The 13,291-nt window shown below is 54.3% G+C and overlaps 6 protein-coding genes across 6 annotated transcripts; 2 read left to right on the top strand and 4 right to left on the bottom strand.

The window, feature by feature from the left end:
• The first annotated feature begins 4 nt into the window (after positions 1-4).
• Positions 5-460, top strand: PHYSODRAFT_289115 (hypothetical protein). The gene has a single exon (XM_009539807.1). It carries the CDS (start codon positions 91-93, stop codon positions 358-360), a length of 270 nt encoding a protein of 89 aa, XP_009538102.1. The 5' UTR covers positions 5-90; the 3' UTR covers positions 361-460.
• Positions 461-571: 111 nt separating this feature from the next.
• Positions 572-1,522, bottom strand: PHYSODRAFT_531647 (hypothetical protein; the record flags this gene model as incomplete). Its single annotated transcript, XM_009539806.1, has 1 exon — positions 572-1,522. The coding sequence occupies one exon, from the start codon at positions 1,520-1,522 to the stop codon at positions 572-574; it is 951 nt and encodes a 316-aa protein (XP_009538101.1).
• A 367-nt stretch (positions 1,523-1,889) lies between these two features.
• Positions 1,890-2,422, top strand: PHYSODRAFT_246491 (hypothetical protein; the record flags this gene model as incomplete). Its single annotated transcript, XM_009539805.1, has 2 exons — positions 1,890-1,903; positions 2,050-2,422. 2 exons carry the CDS (start codon positions 1,890-1,892, stop codon positions 2,420-2,422), a joined length of 387 nt encoding a protein of 128 aa, XP_009538100.1.
• Positions 2,423-2,675: 253 nt separating this feature from the next.
• On the bottom strand, positions 2,676-4,154 carry PHYSODRAFT_531290 (hypothetical protein; the record flags this gene model as incomplete). Its single annotated transcript, XM_009539804.1, has 2 exons — positions 2,676-3,078; positions 3,136-4,154. 2 exons carry the CDS (start codon positions 4,152-4,154, stop codon positions 2,676-2,678), a joined length of 1,422 nt encoding a protein of 473 aa, XP_009538099.1.
• A 170-nt stretch (positions 4,155-4,324) lies between these two features.
• PHYSODRAFT_531071 (hypothetical protein) lies at positions 4,325-4,564 on the bottom strand (the record flags this gene model as incomplete). The annotated part of the gene is made up of 1 exon (XM_009539803.1): positions 4,325-4,564. A coding segment is annotated over one exon (240 nt), but the record flags the coding sequence as incomplete, so codon positions are not given.
• A 5,130-nt stretch (positions 4,565-9,694) lies between these two features.
• PHYSODRAFT_445826 (hypothetical protein) lies at positions 9,695-10,177 on the bottom strand (the record flags this gene model as incomplete). Its single annotated transcript, XM_009539802.1, has 3 exons — positions 9,695-9,835; positions 9,898-9,972; positions 10,031-10,177. Coding segments are annotated over 3 exons (363 nt in total), but the record flags the coding sequence as incomplete, so codon positions are not given.
• Positions 10,178-13,291: the final 3,114 nt, after the last annotated feature.

The following is a 13,291-nucleotide window of genomic DNA, read 5'->3' as shown; positions in this document are numbered from 1 at the left end:
AAGCAAAGGACAGGGGGAGGAACATTCGAGCTTTTCGCCGCTTTGGATCGGGAGCTACTAACGAGTACAGAGAGCTACAGCAGAGCAGCCATGTCGGAGCGCAAGGCGGTGATCAAGAATGCGGACATGCACGAGGACATGCAGCAGGACGCCGTGGACTGTGCCAGCCAGGCGCTGGAGAAGTACAACATCGAGAAGGACATCGCCGCCTTCATCAAGAAGGAGTTCGACAAGAAGTACAACCCCACGTGGCACTGCATCGTGGGCCGCAACTTCGGCTCGTACGTGACGCACGAGACCAAGCACTTCATCTACTTCTACCTGGGCCAGGTGGCCATCCTGCTCTTCAAGTCCGGCTGAGCTGCGCCGAGCCGAGGAAGGAGACACCAGACCAGAACCGGAAGCGACGCGCCAGCAGACGCCTCTCCACGATTTAGCACGGGGCGGGAGTATATACTAATATATTGCAGTGGCCGGCGCCGCCGAGCGCGCGTTGAAGGGACTACCAAGGTGTCGTAGATGGCACAAAATTAGTTTTCTTCGTTCATTGGCATTTGTTAAGGATATCTATCTACATCAGGCTGCACTTCTCCTGGTCACCACCAGCACGTCCCGCAGCGACGGCGCCGGTGTGCGCAGTCTCGGCGTGCTGGATAAGTGCGGTCAGGTTGGGGAATACAGCGCGACACTGCGGACAGACCTCGCTGCCTGCAGGGACCCCAGCAGTAGCAGCGGCGCGAGCAACCGGCTGCGACGTAGCAGCAGTAGCGGGAGCTCTCCTGGAGTCGGACGAGTCCGGGTGGGCACGATTTACGTGCGCAATGAGCTGACTGACGTAGGCGAACTTCTGCTGACACATGGGGCACTCCTCCGAGGTGGCGGTGACGTTCATGGCACTGCCCGCAGCCTTGGCGTTCTGTACCAAGGAAGACACGGCCGACTTGGTGCCGCTGACCACGGATGCCGCCGCCTGCTGTGCGTTCTTCTGGAGCATCGACGTTGATGCCGACGCCTGCCTGGGTCTCGCGGTGCTGGAGCTCCTGGGTTTGCTGTAGAAGCCGCCGAGCCACTGCTGCCGCTGCGCTTGGCGCTTGCTCTCGCAGGCGTGGTCCGCCTCGAACCTGTGCTTGAGACACACGTCCTGACTGCACTTGGTGCAGTGGAACTGGTTGGACGTGAGCAGGACCTCGCGGCAGCCGTCGGCGGCGCAGCGCTTCTTCTTGGGCTTCTTAGGCTTCTGCGTCTGACCCTGTTGCTGCTGGAACTTCTCGCGCGTGCACTGGCCCACGCGCACGTGCTGCTCCCACACGGCGTTGACGTCCTGCTCGGCCGTCCAGCGGATGAGCTGCCGGCACACGGGGCACTGCACGACGCGGCGGTCGTGGCTGCCGGCCTTGGGGCACTCGTGCGCGTCGTAGCTGCGGTGCTCCAGGCAGAAGACGCCGCTGCAGCAGTCGCACGTGAAGGGCAGGAAGTCCTGCTGGTGGCAAGCGGGCACGCTGCAGTGCGCGCCGATGTCCATGGCTGGCTGTAGAGGGAGGAGTAGGTAGAGCAGTAGAGACCTTCGACTAGGTAGGTCAGGTACGGTACCTGGAGGAAGGTTGCAGAATGAGAGTTCAACTGCGGGAGGAAACCTCGAGTATAGCGACAGAAGGTCGATGGGGCGAGGGGAAACCTGCTTGTTTTTCTGGATCGAAATGTCGAGAAGGTTGACAGTGCGACATGAGCGAGGTCCGTAATCCCAGGGAATGACGGTAGAGGCGTCTTTTCATCCAATCACACGACGGAACAGTTCCTTTTCAGCCAATCATCGTGCGGAATCACACCCCACCGCTCGTGTATCGGAAACCAGTGGAGACCGCACGTCAATAGACACCGCACCGCTCGCCATGGCGCTCTTCCGGTACGCTTCCGGCGTTCTTTACGCGACCCACGCAGCACTCCACCCCCTCTCTTTACGCTCATCTGCTGCGCCTGCGTCTCCCCTCTCTAACGCACCATCTCTCACGCTCTGCACCCCCCTCCTTGCTGCAAAATCTCCACCCGCAGATCCCTCGCCCGCCAGTTCAAGGCTCTCTCCGTCGCGGCGCCGCGCGTGGCCGCCCCCAGCGCGCTCTCGCAGGCCCCGCGCTTCGCCGCCGCGCCCGCCGCCGCCCCCACGCTCGTGTCCACGCTGGCCATGCGCTCCGCCATCGCCTTCCCGCAGCTGCAGGTGCGCGCCATGGGCTACAAGCTCAAGACCAAGGCGGCCGTCAAGAAGCGCTTCAAGGTCAACAAGAACGGCCTCGTCAAGCGCGCGCAGGCCAACAAGCGCCACATTGCCACCAAGAAGACGCGCGAGCGCATCCGCCGCCTGGGCAAGCCCGTGTTCGTGGAGGGCAAGATCCGCAAGAACGTGCTGCGGATGCTCGGCAAGAAGTAGGCGCCTGTACTGTATACCCTCTATATCTTTATCGCAGGAGGGAGGTGCAACATGACGGCGGTATTGCTGCTGTGTAGATAGAGTTGGAGGTCGACTCGACTCGACTCGACTCGATTCGGGACGCTGGCCGGGTGAATATGGAGTTGGCTCGGAGTTGGCTGTGGACTGGACTGGTTGCATTGACTTAACGCTGGCTGACTTGCAGCAGGTAACAGTGGAGCTTCATTATATGCTGCAGGTGTTTGCTACATACTTAGTTCTGGCTACGAAGGTTCTGGTCGGGCTGCTCTTGGTGGACGAACGCGCGGAGCTCGAGCATGCGCCGCATGAAGAGCTTGGCGTCCTCGTTGAAGTGACGTCGAGCTTGGGTGGCATACTTCAGGCGGGTGTTGACGGACGTAGAGGTGTACGCTTTGATCACTGCCGCGCAGAGGTCGGCGCTGCGGTAGGTGGACTCTGGAGACGGCAACAGCAATGAGTCGTCGGGCAGCGTCGCAGAGTCTGAAGTGGGGAAGAATATGCCTTCCGAGCCGGAGAGCAGCTCGTTCATCGGGTAGCCGTCGCCTGTGACGATAACACCGCCAGAAGCACGAGCGAGCGGGAGACAGTCATCCTTTGCAGTGGGGCAGACGAAGAACGCGGCGTCACTGAAGCTCCTGGCGAACTCGAGCTTGTTCAGGGTCTGGATCTTGGTGGTGTTGTCCCCTGGGAACGGCTTGTACAACCTCGCGCCGTCCCCAGGCTTCCCGTCGTGGTCTTTCTTCAGCAGGAACACGTCCAGCTGCGGGAGATAGTTCACGTGAGTGTTCCAGCAGTTGATCACATCTTGCGTCGTCCTGGACGCGATATCGTAAGTAGTGTGGGCAAACCGACCGTCCTTGAAGTGCTTCTCGTTCTTCTCCGGCACCGCTTCATCGCCAAGAATCCGTCGCGCGAAGTTCGCCGGATCCGCGGACACTTGCCCCACGTAGAGCACACGCGATTTCTTACTGCCGCCATTCCCCATACGCTCCACAAACCTCGTTACGTCTTGATCACAGCGACTTGTCTGACATAGCACGACGTCCGTGAGCTCCAGTACTGTTCGTGTCAAACCCTCAGCAGGAGTCTCAGCTTCGATACCCGGCGCGATGAGATACACCGGCTTGGTCGACGGCCACGCCGCGTGCTTCGTCAGCTTGAGCACGTGCTCAGGTGACACGAACAGCATGGGCGTGTGCGGGCACAGCTTGAAGTAGGTGGTGCTCTGATTCGCAGTGATGTCGTACATGACGGCGTCGAACGCCCAGTCCGGCAGCAACCTTGACTGCAGGAACTTGAGCGGCCCGGCACCAGCAGCGCAACCTGCCGAATCTCGAGCCGACGACGGCATGTAGATGTCCACGTCGCGACATTGGCGCAGTTCGTCTACCAGCCTCGGGTCGCGCTCGTGGAACAGCGCAGTGTTGAAGTGTGCACTTGGCTGAAGAGAGCCGCCGACTATACCGGGGGCGGCGTACGACACTGGCAGCACGGTGTCGTTCTCGGCGCGGCAGGCGGCCTGCAGGTAGCTGAGGTGCAGCAGGTCGTCGGACGACACGTCGGCCTCCAATTCGTCGAAGGCCGAGAGGAACGACCGCTGAGTGTGCAGCGCCACCAGCTCCCACGCCACGGAGAGGATCCCGACGGTCATCAGCAGCGCCACGAGCGTCTGCAGCCACCGCATCGAGTCGTGCCCCAGGGCCTTCTTCATGGTCGCCTTGGGTCGATAGTAGATCTTGAAGTCTGTCGAACGGGAGTTACTGCCCCTCAAGTGACCTGTAACGACGCAATGGATACAGGAGGCGGTGATATCTTTCAGGTAGAACCAGATGCGTGTGGATTGACCTACATGCACTATGTGTACTACCGTGCTCTTCTACCTTAGCCCCACATGAAAACTGCAGAGAGGTAGGACGTGTCTCCCAGACTGGAGTCGCACGTGACTGCCAACTCGTCATTTTGTGCGATCGACACGACCGAGTGCAACACAGAGGAGACGCAGTGTCCACGCGTGCTCCCGCAATGAATCGTCTGGATGCAACTCCCATTCTGCACCAACTGCACTTGGTGCGTCGACTTGGTGGGCGTACTGTTCACCACGGCCTCGACGTTGTAGACACCCGATCGACGCACCTTGATGAGGCCGTCACTGCCTGTGACGACGAAGGCGTTCGACTCGGCTTGTTCCCAGCGTAGGATCTCACTATCCTCGACTTTTCCTTCAGCTCTGAGCTTGAGAAGCGCAGGATCTCGTTCGTCCTCAGTAGTCGACTGGAGCCTCGCCACTTCGGCCTGTCGAGCTTGAACCTTCGCCTCCAACGCGTTGATGCGCTCGAGCGAGCCAGGATGGAGGTCAAACGTGTACGTTGCCACACACACGTTCGTCGAGTGGAAGACGCTCAGCTTCGTGCTCAGCTCCAGGCGGAGGGTGCCGTGATCCAGCGCTGTGAGTCTGCGGGGATGAACCCTGCGTCGTCCAGCCTGCAGTCCAACATACTTTGGAAGTACTTGCAGACAGACACGCCGATAACTTTTGTTAGTGTCATCTGCAGCAATAGGATACCAGTAGTTTACAGTACCTTTACGTAGTCGATGTCGGAGGCTCCTGGGATGGTATTTGCCGGCGTCACGTAGTCGTCTTGCGCCATTTCGCCTGTGTACCTGCAGCACAACAAGTGCAGTTAGAGGCTCACACTTAAAGCACGCACACGTATCGACGCACCACTGCTTCTTGTGCGCCGAGTCTTCCAGCCAGAGGATCATCTTGTGGTTCTTGAGCTCGATGACGTAGCGAAACGCTGTCGCAGTGGGTGAGCCGAATATCGCCACCCCCTCCACCTCGAGATCTGCCGATGATAACATCCTCGATACGACCGTTGAAATGAATACGGTTGGTGGGCTTTCCCCAACGCCCGTTCCCACTCGCGTACGTTTGCAAAGCGCACTATCGACGACCAGGACTTATTACCACTTGCACAGCTTGAAAATGACAACACTAGAATGTTTTGAAGTACCTATACCAATGCATTAGAGACGGAAACATTTCATTTGGTTACATAAATGCAGTTTTCGTGTTATCCTACCAACACCAAACAGCGGCAGCGTACATCGCGGAGGAAGAAGATAATAGCACTTGCTCATTCGCTTTTGAGATCCAAAAGCTCTCAGATGCCCACTTTCACAATCGACAGATAGGAGGTGCTCCCAAGGTCGCAGTCGCATAGGACAGCGACTTCATCACCTTCTTTCAGGGCTGTCGTAAAGCTCAGCGAGGTGTTTTTGTTGCTGCCATCACAATACGAGGAATTGGAGCTCACGCTTTGAACGATAATCCCATTCACCAGCAACTGAGTGTCATTGCCACCGTATCTCGAACTGGTGCTTATAATCGCGCTCATCATGTACACACCCGCGTCGCGAACCTTCACCAGACCATCACGGCCATTCACAGCGAAGCCTGCCCAATGATTTTCCCTCCAAAGCAGCCTGCGACCGATCTTGGCGAAGGCCTCCAGTTGGACGTATCGTGACACTGATTCAGTCGGGTGAAGATCACGACGGAGGTTCTTCCACTCGTCCTGTTGGTCCCGCAGCTTCGACTCCAAAATGTCAATGCGCTCAAGAAGGTCGAACTTGTACGTCGCCAGCCACGTCGAGCGGAAAACACGAATAGTGACCATCAGCACAAGTTGGCAAATGTCATTAGCTAGCACATAAAGCTTCCGATTCACGCTGGTGGCAGGTCCACCAGAAGGGCTGGGGGGTGCCATGGGGCTGTCCAAAACATCTCGGAAGCACTGCACAGTATTATGGTCAGAATTCATCTTGATGAAATGTATGCCCTCAACGGCCACTGCACAAGACCTTGATGTAGTCAGCCTCTGTCGCGTCTGGAATCGCGTTAGCAGCCGACACGAAGTCGTTCTTGGCCATGCCGCCCTTGTACCTGCAGAGCATGGCATCAGCTAGAAGAAAACAAACTGGAAATCTACTACGCTCCCTAGCACAATTGAGTTACCATTGCTCCTTCGAGACGAGGTTCTCCATCCAGATGCTCGTTTTCGAATCTTTCAGCTCGATAACGTAGCGGTAGGACGGCGATGGGGGCCCATAGAAAGCGGTGACACCTTCCAGCTTGATATCCACCATGAGGTAGATCTCCGCAGGGCGACGTTAGGCGTTGTTCTTGCTGGCAAAATGAGTTGTGTCCCGTTGCGAAGATTCTGCGTCATTTTCCTTGGTCAACTGCAGGGAGAGAAAATCTAACTGTAACAGAGCGTTGAAAGGCAACGATCTGGCAGTTGCAGTTGCACGAGCAAGGAAAAGGAAACTGTGTAAACCGCGCAAGAACAATTGTCATTTCGCGCTCGCTGTAGACAACAAGCCTATCCTATTGTAGCCAAACACAAGATAGGCGTGCCTCCATTATTATCTGAAAGCGTGATGATATCACGTTACTACTTTCGCACCAGCAGCCAACCGCGAAACCTTGTCATGCATGCACTTCGAATATCCAAAACCGTAGCGAACACAAAGTATTAGTCGCCGGAAACACCATCCAGCTTACACACTCGTGTCCCCCCGCAGCTCTTGATCCGCTCAGTTCTCCAGGCGCGAGATAGTTAGAGAGGAAACACCAGCAAGAGCGGCTTGACACATCGCAATCAACTCGTCGCTCCATCGTGTTCAGCGATGCCGAGCCTTGGGCATAGTTGACAAACGCGTTTTGAATAGGGATCTCGTTCTTCAGCAAGTGGATAGGCGCCTTGCTGCCAGGCGCCGTCACCACAGTCAGAAAGATGTAGTAAGAGCCTTCTCGTCGAGCCTTAACTACGCCATCCACACCAGTCGAGACGAAGTACACACTCGCTCTTGGCTCCCGCTTTATGGTCGAATTGTAGTTCTTTTCAGAGGCCTTCAGGCGGACAAGAGGCGTAGCCACCGCAGCTCGAACCGGGGCGAAAGCCGTAACCCCTTCCACCACGATATCGCGTTGCGCCGCCATACCGCAGATCACTCGGGAAATCTCCAAGCGGGACGGAGCTTTGCACTCAGGCTTGAAAAAAGAGTTGTGGCAGCAGTCCTAACGGTGACATCGCAGCGAAGGTCTGCATCACATAGAACAAACCTAACTGTAAGTTGCAAGTTTGATGACGAGGCAGTTGCAGCATAAGGGAAAATGAAGTTTGAATCGTGCATGAGCACTTGTCGTCCGTGGGATAGCTGCATGTAAGAATGGTGGTTGACAGTGCCAACTTGGCAAGGAGACAGGCATGCTACTGCCAGGCACTGTCCTCACCCGCACCGAAATGTTGTAAGGCCCTCCTTGATGAGCCTTAACCACGCCATCACCGCTGATCGACACGAACTCCACATTCGAGCTTGCCTCCCACTTTATAATCGAGTCGCGGTTCTTTTCCGAAGCCTGCAAGAACGTAAGGGGCGCATAAAAAGCAGTTCTAGTTGCACGGCGAAGTTTTCTCATCCCGCCCCGCGCCTCACGCAGCTTCGACTCCAATTCATCAATCCACCGACACGTGATCAAGATCAAACGTGTAATTCGCCAGCCACGCCGATGGAAGGACACGAATTATGACCGTCAACTCCAGTCGGACGGCTCCACCGGCTAGCGCATACAGCTTCCGTTTTAAGTCACTGGAATGGTCTAGATCACTATCCAGAGTGGCTTGAAAGCACTGCGCACGATAATTTTCAGATCACAAGCCAATCTACAACTTTCCGTAGTCCGTATCTTAGCGTATTCGGCCAGAGTCGCGCCTGGAATCGCGTTAGTAGACACGAAGTTAGTCTTTGCCATCCAGCCGTTGTACCTGCAGAGAATGACATCGGTTAGGCGGAATACAGGTATTTACGACGCTCACACACTTGAATTGCCACTGCTGCTTCGAAGCGCGTTCTTCGAGCCAAATGCTCTTTTTCGAGTCTCTCAGCTTAATTACGTAGTGGTAGGACGCTGCGGGAGGTGAAGCGAAAGAGGTGACACGCTGCCTTGAGGTAGATCAGCCAATAACTCCCCGTGAGGGGACAATCGGTTGTTGTGATCTAGCTGGCGAAATGGGATGGTTTCCGTTGCGGCTCAGACGTCGAAGAGGTTTCGAGGTGCTGATCGGAAACCCCTCGTTTTCCCGATCAAGAAGGGAGAGTCTTAGATAGATCAGTTATAGATTTCGTTCGCAGCGTACCCACCACGCCACGCCCTAACGTGGTCACGAACATGACAATTCACCCACCTGATTGATTGTTGGAAATGAGTTGTGGCAGTGTTGCCGAGAACGCATCTTAACGGTAGCATTGCTGCGCAGATTCTTCATCAACTTCTTTTGTCAACTGAAAGCAAAAAAAATCTAACTGTGGCCCAGAGAGCTGCAAGTTGTGATCAGGCAGTTGAAGCTACTCAGTTGCGTCACCGCCAGAATGATAAGCCATTGATAGACGGCGTCTGCATTAATGGTTGAAGATATTCACTACAAGATGATCTCGCTTCGTTGATACTGTTAAGCTAGACATAATTTCTCAGGAAACTCAAGGCGCCTGCGATCTGTAACGGAAACGGATAAACTTGTGAGAAGAAAAAATGAAATCGTTTTTTGTGTGTTATGTTTTTTGCTTGCTAAGGAACAAACCGACTGGGTTACGAACACTTGAGTTGGCCCCTTTAGCATGCATGACAAACTCAGCTTTGCTAGCTCTGCACTTCGCCTTCCCGACTCGATCGAAAATAATGCTAGAATCACCATTGATTCATGCCTCACCCACTCAGTTCCCCAGACGCACGATAGATAGGTAGGAGCTATCGGCTAGGCTGCACTGGCACGTCACCATCAATTCATCATCCTTGTCCAGCTGTGCAACCGTGTTCAGGGATACCGAGCTTCGGTAACCCTGGGCATATCCGGGGCAGGCGGCTTGAATTGAGGTCTTGTTCTTCAGCAGTTGCACAAAAGTGTTGGAACCAGGCACCGACGCCACAGTCACAAGGATGATGTAAGTCCCTCCCCGTTGGGCCTTCACCACACCATCGACGCCATTAGACACGAACTCCACACCCGTGGTCGCCTCCCACTGCATAACCGAGTCGTTATTCTTTTGTGTCGTCTTCAGCTGGACAACCGACGACGCTATGCCGTCTCTCATCTCGCCGCGAAGTTTTTCCAGCTCGTCCTGCTGATCTCGCAGCTTCGACTCCAACACATCAATACGCTCCACTGAAACGGGCTCGAGGTCAAAACTGTACTTGGCCAACCACGTCGAACGAAGCACCCGAATGGTGACAATCAGCTCCAGCCGGAGACCTCCACCGGTTAGTGGATACAGCTTTCGTTGCACGTCACTGGAGCCGTCCAGGTCACTATCCAGAGTGTCTTGGAAGCACTAGCACAAAATTGTTGTGAGGACATGAGTCTACCTGCAAAACACGTAAGTATTAACGGCACCTTGAGGTAATCAGTGACGGTGGCGTCCGGAATCGCATTAGCAGTCGACACGTAGTCGGACTTGGCCATGTCGCCCTTATACCTGCAAAATATTCCACGGATTAGCGATTTGGTTTGAAAAGGACCGGCAAACTGCGTACCATTGCTTCTTAGACGTGCGGTCTTCTAACCAAATGCTCAACTTCGAGCTCTTCAGCTCAATAACATAGCGGTAGGACGCTGCGGGAGGTGGAGCGAATGCAGTATCACCCTCCACCGCGATATCTCGTTGCGTGTCCATGAACTTCAGCAGGGTGAGTTGCAGGTGTCGCTCCCGTTGGAAAATGAGTTGTAGACAACAGCTCAAGGACGACCACATTCTTCGCTGCGAAAGTGCGTTGCGACGAGGATTGAAGTTGCGTAGAGATGAACAAACCCATTAGCTGCCAATTATGCGGTGCAAGTACGCCAAATAGACACAAGTAACTTTGCCAGTTTCCATGATTGCCGTCCTAAAATTGTTGGAACTACATTCAAAATGTACCACGTAGTAGCGCGCAAAAGCTTGCGAGCAGCCAGATTAACTTCCGAGTAGCTTAGCTTCCCAGTCGCACCACCGAGAGGTGGGAAGTCCCGTAGATGGCGTCTTTGCTGGTGACACTCAATTCGTCGTAATTCGTCGTCCTCATCCAAATGCGTGACGTAGCACAGCGTCGTGGAGCAGTAGCGGTGGCCCCCAGCTTCCGGGTAGTACGTTTGGACGCCCTTATTGTTGATCTTCAGCACCACTCTGCCCCCACCCGCAGTACGGTACTCACGACGGCGCCGATGCTGTACACACCCGGGCGACAGACCGCAACAAAACCATCCTCTCCGTTCGAAAGGAAGAAATCCGTCTTGGCTTCCTCCCAGATGAGGTTCGACCTGCCGTCCTTCATTTCGGCCTCGAGTTGGACAAACGCAGGAGCCGCCTCTCTCTCCTTCTCGATCCGCTGTATCGCTTCTCCTTGATCCGAAAGCTTCGCTTCCAAGACGTCGACACGATCAACCTCGACAGGAGCGAGAGCGAACGAGTACTTGACCACAGACGTCGAGCGCGGGAGCCGGATGATCGCATCCAACTCCAGCGTCAGAGCCCCATCAGCGTCAACCTCGGACAAACCGCGCTGCGTTCGACTGGTGCCGCTCAAGTCGGAATTCAGAGCGTCTTCGAAAAGCTACACACAGCAAGTTAGGAAACAACTCTTATGATAATCTTTGGTTGTCCACGGTGTTGCGGGTGGTAAATTGACGTAGTCTTCGTCTGTGAATTCAGGAATCGCGTTCATAGCCGTCACGTAGGCGTCTTTACTCATAGCGCCGGCGGACCTGGGTATTATGCGCACGACATGATCACAGTCAGATAAGGATACGACAGAGCGCGGCTGGGTTCTTTCAGGCTTTCACCATTGTTGCTTGGAGGTCTGGTTCTCCATCCAGATGGACAGTTTTTCGTCATGGAGCTCAAGTTTGTAGCGGTAGGAAGCTGCCGGTTTCTCCTTCAAGTCTGGCGGGCTTCTCATGGCCGAAGAGAAGCTGGCAGTACAGGATTGCACTCTGGGTTTCCCACAAGAAGTCCGATGGCCGAACACCACGACGCCATTCACTTCGAGATTCGTCGCTGGCGCCATCTTTCCGACGACGCTGCAAATTAGCAAGTGAGGAAGCCGTTGGGCATGGATGGAGCCAATATCTAAAACTCGGGAAATCTTAAAAGTAAAAGACCGAAAGTGACCATGAACATTTCGTTGTCGAGTCCCTCAATGAATAATTTTGACGGAAACGTTACAAATCCCGTATCATTTTTTATTCTGATGTAGTTATTCTGCGACTGGCGATGTGGATGCCCGCAAATTGACAGCCTTGGCGACTGGAGACGTTCATTGGAGCTGCGCTTTCAAGTTAACCCTCGTTAACCAGCGGCTGAATGACAGTCTGAATGCGCTGCAAGGGGGAGAAGTCGAGCAATTACGCGCACAGCTGAGTGGGCTCGGCAATAGACGACCCGCATTTTTCTTCTGGAGTTGGGCAGCGAAGATGGCATCAATGAAATCTATCGAAATCGAGGGCCTTACGATGTTCGGCGTCTCCGTCGTACCGCTACATAATCGAACTCAAAGACGCCACGTTAACGATCTGGATGGAAAACTAAAGAGACAAAAACCAATGGTAAGAGATGAACGCTGAAGTTATGTGGGACTTCATCTGCTTAACCTCTGTGTGCTGCTTGTACACAGGTTTCGAGGCAGCTTCGGCAATACCAACTCAGCATCGACGAAGAGAGCTCTCCCGTGTGGATCAGCTGCTGACTACGTAAAAGTAAGGTATCATATCCCCCCCCTCCTTCATGCGTGGAAATGACACCCTTTCCATTTTCTTTTCACCGTAAACAGTGTTTGCAGCAAACTTTGGACTCTGAGCTCAACGAGAACGGCGACATACCGCGCACGGTGACCCAGGCAGACGATGGCTCTGTCCGACTCAAATTGAACATGAAATTTCACCTTCCCTTCTCGACGTAATATGCTGGAGAAGCTACAAAGTAGCGAAGAAGCCGTCAATAACGAACTGAAGGCGATCCGTACAGACGCTCCGTCGAACTTGTGCTGGACTAGCGCTGTTGTTATCGGCCGCCCAGATGTCTAGATGCTTTTTGGAGACACGACAATTGTATCACAGAGCTACAGCCAGGCCGTTCGAGTGGTGAAAAACGGAGAGCGTGTTGAAATCTTCGGTAATCATTATTACAGGTCATGAACGGATTTGGTCACGCGCTTAGGTCACGTGACTTACACTAGTGTTAAATATGAGAAACTACTCGAGCACACTTTCCATCGATGAAGGATCACCTCAAGGGAAGCCACACCCTCCACGAGATCTAAATAGCTGTCCTGAAGCTAATAAACCCGGGTTGGGCGGGTTTGGGGGGTTCTACACCGAAAATGGACGAAAAAACGATGTTTTGCTCGCTGTTGGCAGAGATGACAGCTTCGAAGCGTCTCAACATGATGCCTGCATGCAGCACGACACGTCTAAAGCAGGAAATCTTCGATTTTGAGAAGCGCAGCGAGAGTGATAAGCGATGTCTGAGTCCAATCATGCGTTTGAACGCTGGAGACAGAATCACCGTCCATTCTGATGGCAAGGCTGAGGAGTCTAGCCGTACGAGTTAGTGCGGAACCCAGAGAGAAGAAGGGTCACCGCAGAAGGCTACCGTGAGCCTGCACTCGTTCAGCAGTTATCACCAGTTAAGAAAAAAATTGTAGCCACGACCCATATTGACGCTCAAAAAGTTATGATCTGCACTTACTGCGAACTGCCTCAAATTTATCCCGCCAAAATTTGTTGAAGGCGCATTCATTTCTTCGGATTCTCC

The sequence above is a fragment of the Phytophthora sojae genome (assembly GCF_000149755.1).
Source record: "Phytophthora sojae unplaced genomic scaffold PHYSOscaffold_14, whole genome shotgun sequence".
Taxonomy (NCBI): Eukaryota; Oomycota; class Peronosporomycetes; order Peronosporales; family Peronosporaceae; genus Phytophthora; species Phytophthora sojae.
Note: the sequence above shows the minus strand (reverse complement) of the source record. Positions and strands in the feature narration are given on the sequence as shown.

Excerpts from the sequence above, each read along its gene's own strand:
- PHYSODRAFT_289115 (XM_009539807.1), top strand. The coding sequence starts at position 91 with ATGTCGGAGCGCAAGGCGGTGATCAAGAATGCGGACATGCACGAGGAC.